Genomic DNA, 20,938 nt, shown 5'->3' on the forward strand with positions numbered 1-20,938 from the left:
AATGTGGGAGGAAACCGGAGTACCTGGAGAAAACCCACGCAGGCCCGGGGAGAACATGCAAATTCCACACAGGAAGGCCGGAGCTGGGATCGAACCCACGACCTCTGCACTGTGAGGTCAACGTGCTAACAACTGGAACACCGAGCCGCTAGACCCAAGTTATGTGGTTATTATTATATGATATTATTGTTTATATTATAATAAGGTCAGTGAACTATTGATGTGACACAAAACATTTTTTTGTGGTCTTCACCAATCCGCTGTCCAATTGTTCAGAGAGCCCTGTAATCCGGCCTTAGATGGGAGTCGTGCAGCACAGCCTAATAGGATCGTAGTATTAACAATAGCGCCAGCTGTTGCAGGGCCCTCTGTCGGCCAGCAGGAAGAGTGTAAGGGCGGGGGGTTTGAGGCCGTCAGACGGCAAGGGAGAGGTGATTGACGGAGTCATCCAGAGCTCGTCTGTGTGACGCTGTCAGTCAGTCTCATGTGGAATATCCCGGGAAGCAGCTCGGTTTCGGCACGGTGGAATTGTTGCTTCTTTTGCGGCGTGTTTCCTTTTCTTGGCCGTCCCATCCTCGATCAACCCAATCCCTTGTCATTTGTCCTTTCCCACTTGTGTTTTATTCCGCTACCTTCTTCATAGGTCTGTTCCTAATCTGCCTGGACCAAGTGTGGTGCACGTAGGTCGTAGCACGTTGCACAGGTGGCTGTCGACTGCGCGTTGCGGGCTCTACATGGATGAATAAGCAACACTTAGGGGGGGGCCTTTCTGGTGGATAGAGGGAGGGGGGGTTTCATAAAGTTCCAGTCAGGACCGAGCTTCTTAGGAGGAAGGGGTGAGGATGGCGGTGGCCCTGGAGGAAGTGTGGGGGAGGGTCAAGAACGTCTGCAAGCAGAACGGTCTCCTCATCCTGTCCGTGCTGGCCGTGGTAATTGGCTGCCTGCTTGGCTTCTTCCTGAGAGGCAAGCAGCTCTCCGAACAGGTCAGTCGGATGCATTAACCCCTGTTTATTGTGACCCCCAACACACCTGTGCACTCGCTTCTCACGTATCCTTTGGACACCAGCGGATTTGAAAACCACTGCCTCTGGAAACGATGTACCCTTGTTGGCTTCCACTCATGTAAATGACGCCTCCAGCCCACATGCGGCTTGATGCTATTTGTGAAGGTCTCAACATTTTGGGGGCTACAAAAACATACAGAATAGCCCTTTTTTTGGGGTGTACATCTTTTGAGCGGGTTTGATTGCTCCTGATTCTTTCCTGATTCGATTTGCAGCCAAATTGATGGCAAAAGCTTCCTTTGCTGGTTCCCATCAGCCTCTCAGATTGCCTGGAGCTGCTGCCGGACACATCTATGGATCAGGATTCCCGGTGGAGAGATTAGTCGTCAATCACTCACAGTGACATCAGGTCAACAACAGACCGTCATGTTGACTTATATAATTCCCATAAGTCAGAATGGGCGCTTGGATTGAAGCACCAGTCGAAGTTGCAGTTCGGCAAGGCTGAATTTATATAGACGAGAATAGGAAAAAAAACGTACTGTGGTTCTCGTATTGTGCGGATGTGATTCGAACTCAAAAACAGTCCGAATAAATATGTAACGTGATGCGTGGAATCTGCTGCATGCCAACATACTCCATCTTGTTTATACCTCTGTCAACCTTTACATCGGCCTAGTCAGATGGTAAACTGTCAGGGTGGAACAAAATTATTTTTAATGTGATATCAGATACTTTGCGTTGAGATACAAACCCCAAATGTTGATTTTATGTCAAGTTTGACCGCAGCGCGGATCTCGGAACTGACTTCCATGGACTCCCATCGTTCGTGTCGCTGAATGTGCCACGTAAACATGTGACACAACATTTGTATTACTTCTGATGCCAGAGATAAAATAGAAATAATAACTCAATAATACTTCATGTGAAACCCGACTCGTTTCTTCCGTAACGTACTGTAGCTGTGGCGTATCGTGGCCAGCTTTCTTGTCGTACAACATGGTCGCCTTGCTAGCTGCTAACCATTTCAGTGTAACAAACAACGCGCACAATGAGACGCACTCCTGAAGAGACTTTTACTCGATGACGAGCACAATTCAATGTTACAGTGGCGAGCTTCGTCAAAGTGCCTTGACCCTAATACACCCACTATACTCCTCAGCTGACAGAAGCAAATAAATAACCAAGGTGTGGGGAGAGCAATGTGACCTTCATCCTCTCATAACCTAATTCGTATAACACCGACTGTATATTTATGGTGAAACCTCCCGAGCCAAACACAACAAATTGAAATGTAAACAAAATTTGCGGCGAAGAATCAACCTCAAGTGAGTTAGCTCTTCACGACGCTAACTAGCAACGCTTCAGCAGAAAGGGCACCTTAAAACACTTCAACACCGTTCTGAGAGTAAGAATTTAAATTCAGGGTTGAAACCTGGTTGCTATTCCTCTTCTCACATATAATAAACCCCTCGCCTTTCTTCCGGTCAACCTGGAGCCAATTAATCAGCGCTCGACTTATCAATGCTAACAGATGCCGGCGATGGCAAGATTTTGACTCACTGCAAAAAAAACGCGAAGCCCGCACCCCGGCGAATCCACTCCACGCTGTTTGCATCACAGCGAAGGACAAAAGTACAAAAGTTCTGGAATAGTGCTGGAAACATTGAAAACACACACACACACACACACACACACACACACACACACACACACACACACACACACACACGCAGCCCTTGTCCCTGAAAGCTGCCTCACTACAAAAGCTTTTACTGCTCAGCCAGTCTTGCCTGTACAGATCACCAATCGCTCCATTTCTTCTTCCCTAATACATTCTTCTTACCGGTATCTTTTTTTTTTTTCTTGTTTATCAACAAACAACTCTCTTATAAATCAGTATAGTAATTGATCAATGACTGATTGAAAATAAAACATCGTAGCCCTTCTTTTACTTTGCGTCCGCAGTTTGACACATTTTGTTGCCAGATTTGCGCTTTATCAAATGAAAATAAGGCAAGGGAGCTTTATTGAGAGCACAGCGCATTTCATATGCTGTACATGGTAACTCAGTGGGCCTCACAAAACATTTAAAGGCAAAGTACGACGTCTAAAATACAGAATAATTAAAAAGCAGTGTAGAGGGATAAAACGTTTGCATTTGACCAGAATGACTAAACGAGTGCATGATTTTGGAAAATTTGATTCACGAAATGCTCTGAAAGACCTTAATCATAGATATGGGGGCGGGCATAGTTTTTAACCTGGATTGAAAAGCATTTACACTTATAGCTAGCTTCAATTCCGTTGGCAACTTCATTTCTGTGCAGCACAACTGCTACTTGCTGATGCCCCATGTTTGCTTTGAACTTTGGGCTCCACTGATTGAGTGAGTCTGCAGACCTCAGAGCCCAACTGGGTTTATATTCCACGAGCATTTCTTTCACACAACCTCAGATATGCATGCAATCAAAAAAAAAAAAAAACATGTTTTGTAAAAGAGAAATGCTGCATCTTTCATAGATGGATGATAGAATTCCTTTTTCATTTATTCAGTTAGTTCGATTGTTTTCATCTAAGATTATTAGTCTGTCCATCTTCAACAAACATACACACTAAAAAAGATGCTGGGGTTTTTTGTTTGTTTTTTTACTCATCCACTCGCTGGGTAGCTGCGGATTTTGAGCGGTTAATTTTAACAAAGGCTGGGTTAATTATTTCGCCAGGCAAATTGGGTTGGCTTGGGTCGCCATTTTTTTTTTTGTTGAAGTCAATCCAATGTACGCTTTCTTTGAAAACATTGGTGGCAGCCGGATGGCCATTGGGTAACACCGCTGACCTTGAGCACGGGGATTGGGGTACAAGTCCCGGTCAGGGTGTACAGTAACATCCAGTTGGGTCTCTGGTTCTTCCCTAAAAATGGGTGGGTTGTTTCAGGAAGGACATCTGGTGTAAAACTGTGCCAAATACACATCGTGATCATGATTTGCTGTGGCAAAAAAGTTTGTTTCCGCTTATACTAGCTATAAAATTAGTATTTTTTTAAACCACAACTATACTAATAACCTGATAACTGATTACTTAGTAGCTTCAGCCCAACACCACGGGTAGTTTTTACCACTTGCTGGATCCAATTCGTGACCCAACATGCTGCATCAAATCCTCAAGCTAATGCTAACTAGCTAACTCTGTAACTTTTGGACCCAACGCTGGGTTGGCTATTTCACCCAATTTGGGTTTCTCTTAACCCAGCAGATTTAAGAGTGCATTCGTCAAACCAAAGTAGTCATGTAAAGATGATTTTAAAAGGAAAATGCGCAGGAAAAGGCGGGAGGTTAACAGCGCCGTGTTTGTTTCTCTTGCAGGAGGTCAAGTACTTTCAGTTTCCTGGAGAACTTCTCATGCGGATGTTGAAAATGCTCATTTTGCCACTTGTTGTTTCCAGGTAAGAGCAATATCATACCACACAAATACCCAACACCGGTTTCCTGGTGTGACAGTCTTGAGATAAAGATCATGTTAATTTTCAGTGAGTGAATTGTTGCACATTTGATTCTCCTCATACAATTTATACAAATACTGGACACACACCTTTGTTATGCCTACTTTGTGCTCACACTCATCTTGCGCTGGGTTTTTTTTTTTCTCAGGATATCGTTAAACCACAATTATCCCCTTTTTCAGCACTCTGACAAACAAATTCGCAAAGGACGCTTCTTGAAAGAACTCCATTTTCTACACGTCTTTGATGACCCTGACCTTGTCATGCCCTTCATATCGCGCAACACAGTTCTGTTTTAACCTTAGGATGAAAGGAAACTAATGTAAAAGTCACATGGGATTTGAGTCTTTGCTCACTTGAATTGGAATTGGAAAGGAAAAAAAAAAACAGAAGGAAGTCAGCTTTTGTGAAGGAAGCTCTTTGGATGTCATGCAATGACCATGAATCTCCACGATGACTATTTTAGGCCCAAAGCGCTTAGCTGACCGCATGAAGTGAACACATGAAAAAGTCCCCAAAACAAATCAGGCAAACACACCGGTACAATGTAGGGTGCTTTGTGCAATAAGCTACTTACAATATGTGCACCAGCAAAGTCTGGATGAGAAGTTAATCTATCCTCCCTCCCTTGGTCGGTCTCACTCTCTCTCTCTCTCTCCCCTCTTTATCTGTGCTTTTGTTGTCTTCCTTTTATTAACGGAGGAAGAATGGGATGTGTTTGTTTTTCATGCGGCGCCTATTTTTCGTTCTGACTTTTGCATGTATAGAGAAGGAAATTACTGGCTGCATGCTTCATGTCGAGAACTATTCTGAAATAACAGGCAAGCAGCCAGGGGAGGCAACGTGAGCACACACGCAATCTCACAGCTAACCGCATTTAGGTGCTTCCATTTGCATCTCTCGGTGACTTTTCTCCACGGGGGGAATAAAACATTCTCCATTTTATTTCGGCGAGTGGTTTGCAAGGGATACAATGATCTGGATCCACATTTGTGGAGATGACATATGAATTTTTAAAAAATATATATCTGGATCCAGATGATTTTATTTTGTGTAACCACTTGACAAAATAAAATGGAATAATTTCAATTCCAACACATTTTTTTTCCCGAGCATACTGCATGTTCGTCCGTCTCTCTGTCGCTGAATAGTGCAGAAGGTATGTGCTTGTGTGATGCACAGATCAGCTGGTCGACACGGCTTATCTCGGGGTGAAATATCTGCCCTGGCCCTATTGCCTGTCTGTCCCCATTTTTTTTTCTCTCTCTCCCTCCTCCCAACCATCTGCGCGCCAGCCAAAGAGGAAACCAGATTATCCCATGGACGTGTCATGCAGAATCAATGGGCTCTCCGCTGCCGGGAGTTGCGTCGGTCGAAACGACACAAAAACGATGCAACCCATTCATGTCTGTCAATACGTCGTTCCAACTGGGCTGAAGATTTATGGCAATTTTTGTGTATGCATCCCATCACGGGCTTGCATGCTTGTGAGTCATTTGCCACTTTAGAAGGTCGCAGTTAGACTCATATGCCAGCTGTTGATTGACAGGAATGGCCTGCAACACCAAATCATCCCAATGGGGAAAAAAATGAAAGTACAATAAAGGGTAATCATGAGAAAAAAAAAGGTCAGTATTGTGTAATAAGGAAGAAAAGCAAACTACAATACTCAAAGGACTGTTTAATGTACTTTCTTCTGTACAGATGTACAGCAGCAGAAAATAAATAAATACAATGCAATTTAAATTAACCCCAAAAGCTCATTTATGATAATAATTGAAAAAGATGAAAATTAAGCCATTTTCGCTGTAGTTATAGATTATTTAGTTCGTTTCATTAAAAGATGTAGTTTCAGTCCCTTTTTGTTTTTTGTTTTTTTTTCTCAAAAGCATTTTCATTTTTATTTTATTTTGTTAACAGAAATATTTTTTTCAATTGAAGTTGAAGTTTTTGAGGTCTGTCAGTTGTTTGGAATTTTTGTCTCTGTCCAGTGACTGAAATGTCAAACATTGTAGCCAGGGATTGTTTTCTTCATTTGTTTTGGCTTTGGCAAGTGGACAACGCAAATGCAATTGAAACCCTTTGTGGATTTTATTGGTTTTTTTTTTTGTTTTGTTTTGTTTTGTTTTTGTCAAAGCTATACCAATCAAGCTCAGCTTGACCTTTGCCCTGTGATCTAATTTTGCGTCTGAGGTCGAATCTGTGACCAGCGCAGGACGAGCTCTTCACGCAGCCGGACATTGAAGTTACTCATACACGCGCAGTGATATCTTGTACTGAAATTATAATCACGACGTTCAGCAAAATAGATTTACCTTGCAATCCAGTTTACATTCATGTGTGCGCGTGTACAATTCAATCATCACACACAATTTGAGGGGGACAAATTGTTTTTCTAAAATGTTTTTCTCTTCCTTTTCTTCTCTCTCTGTCCTCCTCCTTGGAAAATTTCAATTAGTTTGATGTCAGGTCTGGCTGCCCTGGATGCCAAATGCTCGAGTCGACTGGGGATCATGACTATTTCCTACTACCTCTGGACCACCTTTGTTGCTGTGGTGGTGGGCATCATCATGGTGTACATCATTCACCCCGGAGGAGCCGCTCAGAAGGAGGATTCCGAGGAGAGCAAGAAGCCCATGACCAGCTCGGCCGACGCTCTGCTGGATCTCATTCGGTGAGCGCTAGCCGCAAAGCCGTTCCGTGTTCACCGTCTGGTAACTTCGCTTAGTCGGCATTTTGGTAGGAATGAATTGTTTCTTTGTCAAACAAACAGTGCTGTACTTGTAATGCCTCCACATCAACAACTGCTTAACCCTTATTTGTATCAGCTAATGCTAACAACCGGGATAAGCGTTCATCATTTAGAGCAGTTCAGAATCAATAACAATAGATTTCAAATGTAAATAAAACATATCATACTCAACAGGCAGCATTTATAAATGCTCCAGACGTGTTTTACCGGTTGAAATGTGCTTGCTCGGACCAACCAATCAGGAGCAGGGAAAATGTTGACATCTGCAGGGGCCATCTTGCTTTCTGAGCAGATTAGACTAGCATAGCAACAAGTGTAGATTGAAATTTGATTGGATTAAAAAAAAAAAAAAACGAACATAGCGGCATAGTCAAAATAAACGCTACGAAATGAGAATAGACGATTGGGAATAAATTAATTCAATATCATCTTCAAAAAAAAAAAAAAAAAAACCTGAATTTAAATTGTAAAAGTAGGTCAATGCTTCTAATCGTGTTTGGTCAGCAGATAAATTCTTGCTGGCCTTTTCCATGTCCCCTTCAAATGACGGATGTAATCCGCCAGACTCACTTGTGATGCCTTCGCTGTGGAATTTTTCTTAAAAGCGAACCCTTTCATTGGTTTGCAATCGGTTTACGACACACTTGGACACATTATCAGTGAAATTATTTTGTGGTCGACTGCACACGCAATCTTATGAGGAGTGAAGTCACGGGAGTGCTCGAGCAAGGAGGGGAAATCCTTGAGTAATGTGTGCCAGCGGGCTGTCGCGCTAAGCTAATTAGAGCTGCTCAAAGCCAGCAGGGTGTGTTTGAGGTCAGCTTTGTTGCGGGCCCCCGAGAGCCACTGTGTCAGTGTGACACTAGGTCAACGGGCACGACACCGCCGCCGCGTAATTTTTTTGTTGTGCTCCAATCATATTTGTAGTCATGGTCAAAAACAAAAGCATGTCAAGAAGAGGCCGCGAGGTTTTCTCATCGTCTTGGGAGGAAAACCCTTGGAAAATTTTGGTCTATTTTCATCGCCTTGAATCAAATTACAGCGGGAATAAATTGCCTTTGAATGAATGAGCGAGCAAAGTCGACGCGATTCAACTGTGTACTGATTATGACAATGGTGACGTGCGCAGGCTCTCCGTGTGTGTGTGTGTGTGTGTGTGTGTGTGTGTGTGTGTGTGTGTGGGTGGGTGGGTGGCCGTAGAATGTAAGGACATGTGCCACCGCACTCAGAGTGATGCTGTAGCTGCCCTCGGTGGAAGGGAGCATACCCGCTTCAACTAAAAGGACTTGAGTAGTACTTGGAACATGAGTCTGCTTTTAGCTTGTTTTGTTGTGTTGTAGGGAGAAAAAAAAAAAGGATAAAACGAGAATGCTAGAAATGCTGAGAATCATTTCAATACGCAGATATTTGAATGAAGAAGTTCTTTTCAGAAAATGTTCATGACATTATGGCTGCTACAAGTTGGAAGTTGACATTACGTTGCTCTGTGAGGGTTGTTCGCTGCATGTCGGTTCCTTCGGGGTTTTTAACAAACCTTTCAACCTCTCCTCTGCAGCAACATGTTTCCAGCAAACTTGGTTCAAGCGACGTTTCAACAGGTAATTGGAGTGTTACATTTCCTACCACTGTGTTTTATTGTGTGAATGCTGAAGCCCATGAAATTTTAAAAAGCGTGCTCGCGTTTCCCATTGGAAGGGATGAAAATGTGTTTCAGTGTCAAAGCAAAGTTTTATGTTGAATTTTTTTTTTTAAGTGTGCCTTTAACCCTTTCATGCACCCTATAACCTGATATCATGATAAGCTGTCCACTGTTGTAACCGCCGTTCCCAAAAGGGTTAAAAAAAATGAATATGGTGCAATAGAAAAAGAAGTGAAATCATTACAAAGAATTAAAGTACCGAATTGGTCCGAATATAAGACGGTGTTTTTTGCATTGAAATAAGACTGAAAAAGTGGGGGTCGTCTTATATTCGGGGTCTAGACGTTATACCCATTCACGACACTAGATGACGCCAGATATCATTGAAGCAAATGCTGAACTTGACGCCCCGGGACAAAGTGAACCCCTGTCACGAAGAATAAAAATAAAAATAGCACGAAGAAGACAAATAAAAAACAGCGGTAAGAAAGACAAGAGAAGAAAATAATAGAAGAGATAACAGAAAATGGAGAAACGTAGCGACAATCTGGAGAAAAGTGGGTCGAAGATCGGCCAGGTTAACCGACAGCTGAGGAGAAGTTATGATGTAATTTACATTTCAAAAACCAGAAACCATTCATTTACGAATGTGATTGCACTTTAGATATTTAAATGTTCAGATGTTAAGATGTGAATGAGGCAAAATAACACGCTTTTTCTCTCAAATATATTGTTATAATCATTTGTTTCAGATGTACTGTAATTATTTTCTGTATAAAAATTAATTTGGTGTTCAAAAAGTCTTTCTTCAAACTTGAGTCTTGAAAAAGAGGGGGTCGTCTTATAATCAGGGCCGTCTTAGATTCTTATTTTAATGACGGGCTTGCTTGTGTGAGGGGGCGGGGGGGTGCATCACTTCTTACATTCTTCATAATTCTGTCAACTTTAATACAGCCCACATTGATGAAATGATCACATTCTGTTACAAAAGAGGCATTCTGATAGCACCGGATATGATCTTCAGTTTGGAATATTTCCAAGTAACCAGAGCAATCCAAGTACCCCAAAACTGGGAACCCAGAAAGAACCTAGAAAGAACTTTTTAGACCCCCTCCAAGTGAGTTATTGCACTCAAACTTCCCCATTGACTCTAGCGGTCAAATTTTTATGTGAAGGACTCAAAAGAGAACACTTACTTACATTGGCATGAACGTCAAGACTTAACCAGCCATTGCTGACCAGTAGCGTGCAGCGATGAGTGCAATCGGCATAATATTTTCACCAGAAAACACAATTAACCCTTTCATGCACCCTGTAACCTGATAACATGATAAGCTGTCCACGGTCGTAACCGCTGTCCCTGAAAGCTCAAATAGCCTCTTCTCCCTTTTTGCTTCTCAAGTACCGAACCCAGCGAGACCCCGAATATATCCCCAAACCAACAGTGGCTCAGCTCCTGGATGAGACCACCACTCGACGGGTCTACATCTACGGCATCCAGGATGACAACGGAACCGACATCCAGAACTTTTCGCTGGATCTCACGCCGCCGCCGGACGTCATCATGAAGACGTCGGCGGGTACGAGCGAGGGCATGAACGTGCTGGGCATCGTCATTTTCTCCGCCACCATGGGTAAGCTTTCGGCCCGTCCATTTTGTAGGTAGTGCGCATGTGCACGAGGTACGGGTTATGAATCACGCATGAGCTGAACTTGATGTGACTCATCGCAGGGATCATGTTGGGGAGAATGGGGCCCAATGGAAGTGCTTTGGTCAACTTCTGTCAGAGTTTGAATGAAGCAGTTCTCAAGATTGTTGCCATCGTAATCTGGTAAGAACAAGCTTCTGATTGTTTACCTTCACCCTTTCATGTACCCTGTAACCTGAGAACACGATAAGCTGTCGACTGTAGTAACCACTGTCCCCGAAAGGGTTCAAATATGCTCAAAAGCAGGCCAAATTTGACCCGATATTTAACTCGGGCCAAAATAATACAGATAAAAATTGTTTAAATATTTGCTTTTTGAGTCTCGTTGAGCTTTTTGAACATTTTGGAATAACGTAGCACAAGTTTTTAATTCATACATTACATTTCCAAAAGTGAAGATGAGATAAGTTACCGGTGATTGTCAAAGTATGCCAGACTGATATTAGAGAACACATTCAAAATAAAACCCTTTTGTGTTTTAACGTTAACAATGGCGACAAGTGTTTTTCATAAAGCAAACTATTTCATTTTAGCAATTTTAACCTGCTCTCTATTTGCTTGTGGTTGTGTACCTTGCAGCAGGCATGGGCAATTCAAATGCTGGAAGAGGGCCACAATTTTTTTTTTTTTTTAATCAGTGCCACGTACTTCCTGACCAGACGTATGAGGAAAAATGTCATTTGGAAGATGGACAAAATACATGCATACATGCAAACTACGTGCTCTTCACATAGTTCACGTTTTTGGACATATATATTTTCGATGCAGGTATAAAAGATCCACGAGCTCAGGGGTGGCCAACCAGTCAGAGACTCAGAGGAATTTTTTTACTGTGTTACAGCAAAGAGCCACATCATAAACATGGGCACACATAAACATCACCGCATCCTTCCTCTCTCTCTCTCTCACTCACACGCACTCACGTACACACACACACACACACACACACACAAACCTCTGCTCAGCCACATTTATTGTAAATGTCACACACCAACATGATAATGACAGAAATGGACTCTACAGTACTCAGACCACAGGCCAGTCATTTTCAACAGTGAACATTGTGTGCACTGTCTCACACACACAAAGTCTCAGTTCAACCAAGTCGACAAACAAAAATATAAGAACGTTTTTCTCTTACTATGCATGTTGCTTAGCACCTTCGTAGAGGGACTTCTGGCATTCCTTCTCTTGAACAATCCTCGTCAAATGTGGCTTGTATTCCGTGTTTGCCACTCGAAGCAGGGCACTGTCTGCACGTGAGCTGCAGCGGTTACTAACTACTAGTGGTGGCCAAACTTTTTTTGACCGAAGATCGACTTTTGAAGCGACCAACCTCCAGTAATCGACCCGATCGCGTACTGCAAGCATATAGACACACACACACACACACACACACACACACACACACACACACACACACACACACACACACACACACACACACGTGCGCACGCATGTAAGCACACGGGCGCACAACGCGAGGATGCGAACGCACGCACTCCAGGATGTGCAACAACCCCTAAAATGAACAACACCGAAACACATAAACACACAAATCTTTTTTTTCTCCCTCATTTACTCCTCCCAACCCTCGCGGTCGAACAGTCCGCTGGCTACCGGTCGATCGCGATCGACGTATTGGGTACCCCTTTCTTCAAATTAGACGTAATTGGCGAACTAGCTTAGCGTTTAGCGCCGTTGTTTGCGCATGAGCGGTGATCCAAAGGTAAAAATTCAAGTTGTCATCTGATTGGTTACCCTGTATGTCAATCAAGTAACGGGGTTGCTGATTGGCTAACATCGTGAATTTTGATGAATTTAGCGGCGTTTGAATGGCAGCGCCACCGCCGAGGCGTTTTCGACGCTTGTCATGTGAAAGCCCGCAGTTGCGTCGAACCAGCCAAAGCGCCGCACGCCACCCCTCGTGACTAGCCGAACAGCAAAGTGTTTGAAGCAACCAACAAAATAATTACGTACTGTAATTTTATAGGGTGCAAAGGGCTGAGTTGCATAAAAAATACCATTCAAGGACAGCACAAAACTGCTAAATAAGTAACCAACATTAAGTGTGAGAACTCATTTTGTACATTTTTTCCACAAATAACTCACTTAAGGTTGTTATCTTATTGAAGTGCCATGTTTGTCCTGCATGTCATTCCAAATCCACATTTCTTTTAAAGCGAACTCATTTAGTATTGGGCAGTATAAAACCCTATATAAGTGCATATTACAACTTGAAACTATTGACTCCTGCATGCTTGCAGGTCAATACATGTGGATTAGCATATTCGCAGATTTTTTTGTTTCAATATTTTTTCATATTTTGGATTTTTCCCAGTTTTCCCCTGATTTCGTTCCCCGTTTGCCCCATATGTATGCAGTGTATATTGAATGTTGATCAATATTTTTTGTAGGAAAAAAATAAGATAAAATGATGATGGGACAGCTGGTTACCCACCTAATATCACGATGTCCAATTTGTGCATGCATGGGTTTGCTTGCTCTTAACATACCGAAACCTCATATACCCAAACACAATTTTTTCTTTTTGGTCCCTTTGTTTTTAGGTATTTCCCCTTCGGCATTGTTTTCCTGGTTGCCGGAAAAATCTTGGAGATGGACGATCCGTCAGCCATGGGGAAGAAACTGGGATTTTATGCCATCACAGTCGTAATGGGCTTGGTGCTTCATGGTCTTTTCATCCTGCCTGCCATGTATTTCTTTATCACCAAGAAGAGCCCCATTGTTTACATAAGAGGAATTCTGCAGGCCCTACTTATTTCCTTGGCCACTTCATCCAGGTAAATTTAGTACGAGGCCGTTCCGGATGCATTTATGAAGCTTATGTTCGATTGTACGGGCACGGTGAAGTTTGTGGTGATTTTAATGTCTTTGCAGAGGCAATAAGCAAATATCAAGCTTAAAACAAATGACACATTGTGGGGTGGAGAGTTTTGTTCCCCGCAGGGAACTATTAAGCATATGATCACAGTACACTAGATACAGTGGAACACAATCGGTTCAGGTATTTAATCACATTGATCAGATCAATTACAGATATCCCCATCATAAATCATTAACCGGACTTAAAAGGATATTTGTAACACTTGAAATTGGTTCTTCTTTTCTATATAAAAAAAACAACAACAACAACAACAAAATGCATAACACTTGCAGTACATAGCGCTCTATTGTCATGACCGACGTAAATCCAGCGCAGCACGTGGTATTTCGTAGACAAGCGCAGATAAACAGGGGACACTTACATTCACACTTATTGAAAATTCACTTAAGGAACACGCAAACTACAGATGATTCAATCCCAGCAACCTCATAACTGTGAGTCAGATATGTGAACGACTCGTCAAAATGCACCGGCGAATAAATAAAACAAGTCTATCACCAAGTTGTATGATATTATCAATGACATTTGTATGTTCTGCTCCCCCCCACACCCAGCTCTGCCACTCTGCCTATCACCTTCAAGTGCCTCCTAGAAAACAACCACATTGACAGACGCATCATCCGCTTCGTGCTGCCTGTGGGGGCCACCATCAACATGGACGGGACCGCCCTCTACGAGGCTGTAGCGGCCATTTTTATAGCCCAAGTGAACAACTATGAACTCGACTTTGGACAAATCATCACCATTAGGTAAGCAAAACATTGTGCAAAAGTTTCGTTTTCATTTGCTTTGATTCATTATTTGAATCAAACAAGCACAAGAATAAAAACATCGGGAAAAAAAGAAAAAAAATGTTCAGACGAAGGAAGCAGAGTTCATCATGTTCTGACGCTTTGGAGCACAAATAGTTGTTTGGAGGTTTCCAGCAGAGCTTGTGATGACTTCATTGACTGAATTGAATAAATTGGTGCAGCGACGAGTGGACCACCATTCAAAAAATGTAATACAGGGTGATTGAAATTAACTTCTCCCTCCTCAGCTAAATGTAACGGTGGAGTTCTAACATATACGACATTCGAGGAGAGGACATATTTTTTATTCACAGGCTGACATCTGCATTGTGGTTGGATGTAAATGGTCAGATTAGAGTGCTATTCGTGGGGGATAGAGACCGAGCCAGCCTGCAAATAGCGAAAATCCGTGTATGGATGGCCATTCTAAACGCAGTGGGGGAAACGTAAATAAATATATCCTCCAAACTCCCAAATTTTTGAATTACAAAAAATAAATAAATAAATAAATAAAAAATACTGGACAAACCATGAAAAATGAGCGTTGGCTTCCCTACCCCCAAAAATGTAAAAAAAATAAAAAATAAAAAATAAAAAAAATCCATTGTACATAGAAATGTGACACAACTGATCATGTGTGCCCATTAGACTTTCCTGGACCACTTTTAATTTGTCGAAACTCAAAATAGCTCTTAAGTGGGCTAATGGATGAGATGCATCCTTTTCCTCTACTTATTGAGCAAAAGAGTGCCTCATACTTGCGATGTTTCCCAACGCCGCGTCTGATTTTAATCACATCACATATGGAGTTTTCTAAATGATTAAAAATATGATAGGATTTACTAGGTACACATGTACTGTGTGTAAATGTCCACAGATTATGCCTCATGTGAGCTTCTTAGTCTGATCTGATTTCTGCCAAATGAGTCTGGAAGCAACAGCGACGCAGAAGGTTAACGCAAAAAGTACAACGGTGCCCTTGTCTACTCGCACACTGTTGCTCTATACCTTTGCAACAGGTAAACAAGTCCACACGGACCGGGTGGGCCGAGGGGGGGCGCTGGGTTAAATAACGTCGCTCTGATTTAATGGCATGTCCTCATGTAATAACATTAGGCACTCTTCTGCCCGTAGCTTCAGGCTGTGCCCATCCCCTCGTAATCCCTTGGGAGTAAAACCCATATGACCTGTATGACTCATCTCTCGTGTCACGCCAGAATTATTATAATTTGTCCCCCTCTTCCTGTGCTGTTTGGCTGCTGACCACAGAGCTTCGTGCACAACTGTCCTTTTTCTACAATATGGAAGCGCCAGCCGCTCTCTGAGTGACGGCCTACGGCATTTGCATATTCATGTTTGCATAAGCAATTCTGCAAAGTGCTTTTACATATACATACATTTGTGTGTGTGTGTGTGTGTGTGTGTGTGTGTGTGTGTGTGTGTGTGTAATTTTTTTTTGTTGTTTTTTTTTTGTTTTTTGTTTTTTTTTGTAGGGGGGGGCGGTAACGATAATGAAGGCACCATGTAGGAACAATGTCAAAAAATAAATAAATAAATGCATCTTTTTTTTCCCAGCATTACTGCCACAGCAGCCAGTATTGGTGCAGCTGGGATCCCGCAAGCTGGACTGGTTACCATGGTGATCGTGCTGACCTCTGTGGGTCTGCCTACCGATGACATCAGTCTCATTATTGCTGTTGACTGGGCTTTGTAAGTACCGGACAGTAGCTCAGGAGAGGTTGACAAAGTATGCTTGGAGTCTTCTTTTATGCTAAATAATTTTTTTTTTGTTTCTTGAAGGAACGTAGAACATTTCAATCAAAGCAACAGCACAATCATGTCAAATGGAAAGCGCACCTTCTTTCAATTGTTATGGCTTTACATACTAAATAGTACTTGGCACTGCAACTGTGACGCAAAATGAATCATTCAGACTTCACTCAAGCAGTGCAGGACTAATGTTGACTCCCCTCGCAGAAAGAGAGAAACACATTCATTTTTATTTATTAAATAGACCTCAACGCAGCTCATGCAATCGGGTGAAAAATAACACAGGAACGAACAAAACGGACCCACAGATGCACGGCTTTATCTAAAACGCAGTTGCATCTGCAGAACACACTCATAACTGCCAATTAGTTCAAAGGGGGAAAATTGCTTTTTTGTCAATAAAGCATCCTCAAAAAATCGCTGCACCCACATGGCTGACGTAGCTCCTACCCCGAAAGTATCTATTAGGTTGGTGATGTGGTATCGGCGTGCGGACGATCGGCGAATTTTTAGGCACTGCTGCCCATGCATCCTGAGTTCTAATTGCTGCCGAAAGATTTATAGTAACAGGGCAACTTCCAAACAATCTGGAGTCCGCTCGTGTATAATAAGAAGGGAGACAATATTTATGTACTGTGGAGAAAATTTGTCAATTTTCACCACGGGATACAATTCATCTGCGCAAAGTTGGACTTTTGCAAAATTACAACGAAAACTAAACCCAAAACCTATTTGAAACGACCAAAACAACTCTGGGAATGTGGTGGGATGCCAATTACCACACATAGAAAACAAGCACAATCTGTCTCCCGAAATCAATGCGCCAAATGTGAGCAAAAAACTATTCTTCTTCCAGCACAGCTGCATAGAGAATGACGAAAAAAGAATAAGTGTCAATCAAGGCGTCGTCAACGGCGCAGTCAAAGTCCAGACCGCAATATGATGACCTTAAAAGATGTGCTCATAAACCACTGGCTGTAAATAAAGTCACGTGCTAAAGAATAGTGGGTCAAGATCCTGCCACAAGTCAGCGATACCATCATAGTGGCAACATTAAGGTCATGATTGCGTCATCAGTGGGTGTGCTTAATTTTTTGACACACTTTCTTTGCATTTTGCTTTACTTACTCTGGACTCAATAAAGAAGGGGCAGGGGGGGTTGTTGTTGTTTTGATTTGTTTTGTTTTTGATGGCTTGGCAGCAACTCCAACTAATTATTTGTAAACAAGTAAATTTTCTGTGATAGCTCCCCTTTAGCACAGCCCGGTGGCCCAGTGGTTAGCGCGTCGGCCTCATAGTGCAGAAGTGTAGGGTTCAATTCCGGCTCTGGCCTCCCTGTGTGGAGTTTGCATGTTCTCCCTGTGCCTGCGTGGGTTTCCTCCCACACCCTAAAAACATGCATGGCAAGCTGATTGAACACTCAAAATCATCCCTAGGTGTGAGTGTGGGCGTGTATGGTTGTTTTTCTCTGTGTACCCTGCGATTGGCTAGCAACCGGTTCAGGGTGTGCCCGAAGACAGCTGGGATAGGCTCCAGCATGCCCCGCGACCCTTGTGAGGATAAGTGGATCAGAAACTGGATGGATGGATGAGGACCCCTTCAACTCATGCCTAAAAGCTCTACAAACAGTTCCCGTACGTACCTGAGGAAATGACGTTTGATTTTTGTCACGCAGGGATCGATTTAGGACCATGGTCAACGTGATGGGGGACGCCTTGGCCACGGGTATCATGGCTCACATCTGCAGGAAAGACTTTATCAAAGAAGGCGAACAGGTGAGAGAACACGAAAGTCAAGGATAACGTATTGATTCGTTATAATTCACTGCGGCTTCTTATTAGGTACCTCTGATCTGTGAGACAAAGCCCATGATTAGCATCCAGCAGATGATGAGCTACCAGAACCAGAAGAACGGCTGCTACCAACCGCCGCCACCGGGCAGCAAGCACGACCACCTTTCCCCAGACGTGGCCCGCCTGATCCAACTGGAGGAGGGCATTCGACCCATCGAGAAGAAGAAACACGCTCACTCTTCTCACCACAAGAGAGGCCACAGAGACAAGGACCACTGTTCCATCGACATGAACGGTCTGGAGACTAACGTGTAGAAGCCGTCCGAGTGGCTCTGAGCACTCAGTTGCTGGCCCCCGGCGGGAGAGGAGGACATGCATGTTCCTCAAATGACGTGATCGAGGTCACACACACTTCCCGGCTCTAGAATAAGAGAGAGGTGGAAGGTGAATGAATGCAGATGAAATAGAATACAAAGACTTTTTTTTTTTTTTTACGGTATTTTAATAATAACCCGCGTATTTGTTAGTGTATTCATCTAACATGTATCATTCTGTACCGGTTGTGATGCTGGCTTTGAGCTTATTCCGTTCGGGTTTTGCTCTTTTTTTGTTGAGGGTGAGTCAGCGCAAATGGAGAAGGAAGAGAAGACACAAAAGCTTGATTTGAGATATCTCCTTCTGTGGACTGTGGGGAAAAGAAAAAAACACTAGCATCCGTTATTTGTTGTATTGATCTGTCTTGGTATGAGATTAGTCTATTTTTAAAGGGACTTTTTCTATATGTTGATCATGCACGAGGAATTTTCGCATTCAACGACATTGTTGCAACAATGACGCATACATATGACAGTACAATAAAAAAAAAATAATAATTACATACAGTACAGTGCAATCCTCTTCAGCCACCATAAGATTTGGTGCTACAAAGACAATGATTGTGTTCAAAATGACTCCCTCATCAACTCCACAGACCACTATAGAGAGTTTTCCCATCATATTTGTCCCACATGAGGTGGTTTAAAACGGAAAGACTCGAGTGGTCGACCGACCTGTGTTTGATTTTTTATTTTTTTTTCTGTAATCAGTTCATATTAGCTGATGTTCTCAGACAGGGGTGTCAAACTAATTTATGGCGCGGGCCAAATTTTAGTTACCGTTTCACTTGGAGGGCCGATATGACTGAAACCATAGAGAGAAGTCAAGAATAACTGTTGATTCAACTCTTGTTTAAGTTACTATCATGAGGGGTTTGGTGACAAGAAAATGCTTCGGATATATGTCTTATTTATTTCAGATGATAACTGAAAATTTTGGGAGACATTTTAGAAAGGATCGTGGAAGTTGACATGTTTGAGCTGCTTTCGCGGGCCGCATAAAATGATGGGGCGAGCCAGATTTGGCCCCCGGGCCTTGAGTTTGACACCTGTGTTCTAAATTGAGGTCTAAGAAATTGACAATGGATCGAAAAACTTTGGCTGCAGTGGCAAAGTGAACACCTTGGCAAAGTACGATCCCCATGCAATTCAAAACACCTCTCACCGCTTGACTCTGTGCAAACACAAGCAGAAATAAAACCAAGAGATGCTTTCTTAACTTACCGAAACAGCAGTGACTTTGCCTAATATTAGCCTCACGGTTCGGCATTTGTTATTACGATGAGAGTCAGCTTCCATTCTGGGCATCAAGAAGTCCGACATTTCATGTCAAGTACGCTGACAAAAACGCCACATCAATAATCGACAGATATCCGATGTAAGATATCTTTCAGAAATCTGTGTTTATTAAGAGAATGGATCTAAAATGTGAACATTGAAAATGGCCATATGTGCTGTACGTACAGGAGGTTACATTTTCGAATCTAAGCGTTAAAGCTTACTTTCAACGAAGAGTACAAAACAAAGGCGTGTGTATGTTCGGACTGGCAAATGCGATCATCTCTGCTGATTCATGAAAATCACAATCTTCATCTTTTCCTTGACGAACTTTCAGTCTTTTCACCCTGCAGATTCAAAATTGGTGCCGGTAAAGAATGAAATGAGATTTGTATTGCGGAATGGAATCAAATTAAATGTATTGCCATTGCACATGGGCACAAGTACAGAGCCTAGAAATTCACTTCACAGTTACAACCCATCCAAAAGGACAAATATTTAAAAAAAAAAAAAAAAAAAAGACCAACAGTGGGAAGCCTCAACAATCGGGTGATTGTGACCTTCAATCGACACACCGCATGTTCCGCAGCACGCCTGCACTACAAAGGCGGGGTAGTTGGCATTGATAATGTTGCGGGTTGCGTTCATATGGGTTTATGTGCGCGAATATGTGGCCTCGCTCATCCCAGCCCCTGGTACAAAACATCTCATTACCGTGGAAACAGCCTTGGAGCAGTGGCGGTTCTGGGGGGGGCCAACGGGGGCCAGTGCCCCTGTAGCACTGACTCTGGCCCCCCCTGTGGCCCCCCCTCCGAACGTAGATTACGCAGTGGCGCAGAGTTGCAGACACGAAAGGTGGAACCAAAGTGCGTGGCTTAACATTCTAGTCGGACCCTTTAGTGTGCTGCACCACTTAAAATTGAGCGGGAAAATGAGAAGCAGTCCGCAGAGAAGCAGATTACCACGACACGAGTGCTATTTTGACACGACACGATTTATATTTTCAATGTAAAATCACAAAACGAAACAAGTCCCCAACAGGAGCATTATTAAGTCTAATTCCTCTTCACTTAAACATTTAACGTTAAAAATGAAAAGAAAAACTGACATTACATCATATTTCTATATGAAAAAGAAACACATTTATCCAGACACAGAGAGTCAGATGATGATTGATAGTGGTGAGAGATTTGAAGAGGAGCAAGTTGAAAGCACCAGAGAGGGAGAGTCAGAGGACACGGGATTCATTTATTTTCAGAGCGAGGACTCAGAGCAGGAAAGGGATACAAATGAAGATCCTGAGAATTAGGAAGATGAGACTGCAATAGAAGTGGAGTGTGAGACACAGACAGAGGATATTTGCACTTCCACAAGCACTGGACCATCAGGTATGTGATGCTGAAAATAACACTATCCTG

At 42.8% G+C, this 20,938-nt stretch overlaps 1 protein-coding gene across 1 annotated transcript; it reads left to right on the forward strand.

The window, feature by feature from the left end:
* Window positions 1–74: 74 nt before the first annotated feature.
* Window positions 75–18,738, forward strand: slc1a7a (solute carrier family 1 member 7a). The gene is made up of 11 exons (XM_019879235.1): window positions 75–983; window positions 4,370–4,449; window positions 6,965–7,180; window positions 8,814–8,856; window positions 10,300–10,531; window positions 10,630–10,729; window positions 13,177–13,410; window positions 14,069–14,263; window positions 15,881–16,015; window positions 17,751–17,850; window positions 17,917–18,738. The coding sequence occupies exons 1-11, from the start codon at window positions 843–845 to the stop codon at window positions 18,181–18,183; spliced, it is 1,743 nt and encodes a 580-aa protein (XP_019734794.1). The 5' UTR covers window positions 75–842; the 3' UTR covers window positions 18,184–18,738.
* The last annotated feature ends 2,200 nt before the right edge of the window (window positions 18,739–20,938 follow it).

The sequence above is a fragment of the Hippocampus comes genome, unplaced genomic scaffold (assembly GCF_001891065.2).
Source record: "Hippocampus comes isolate QL1 unplaced genomic scaffold, H_comes_QL1_v1.1 scaffold85, whole genome shotgun sequence".
NCBI classification, from domain to species: domain Eukaryota; kingdom Metazoa; phylum Chordata; class Actinopteri; order Syngnathiformes; family Syngnathidae; genus Hippocampus; species Hippocampus comes.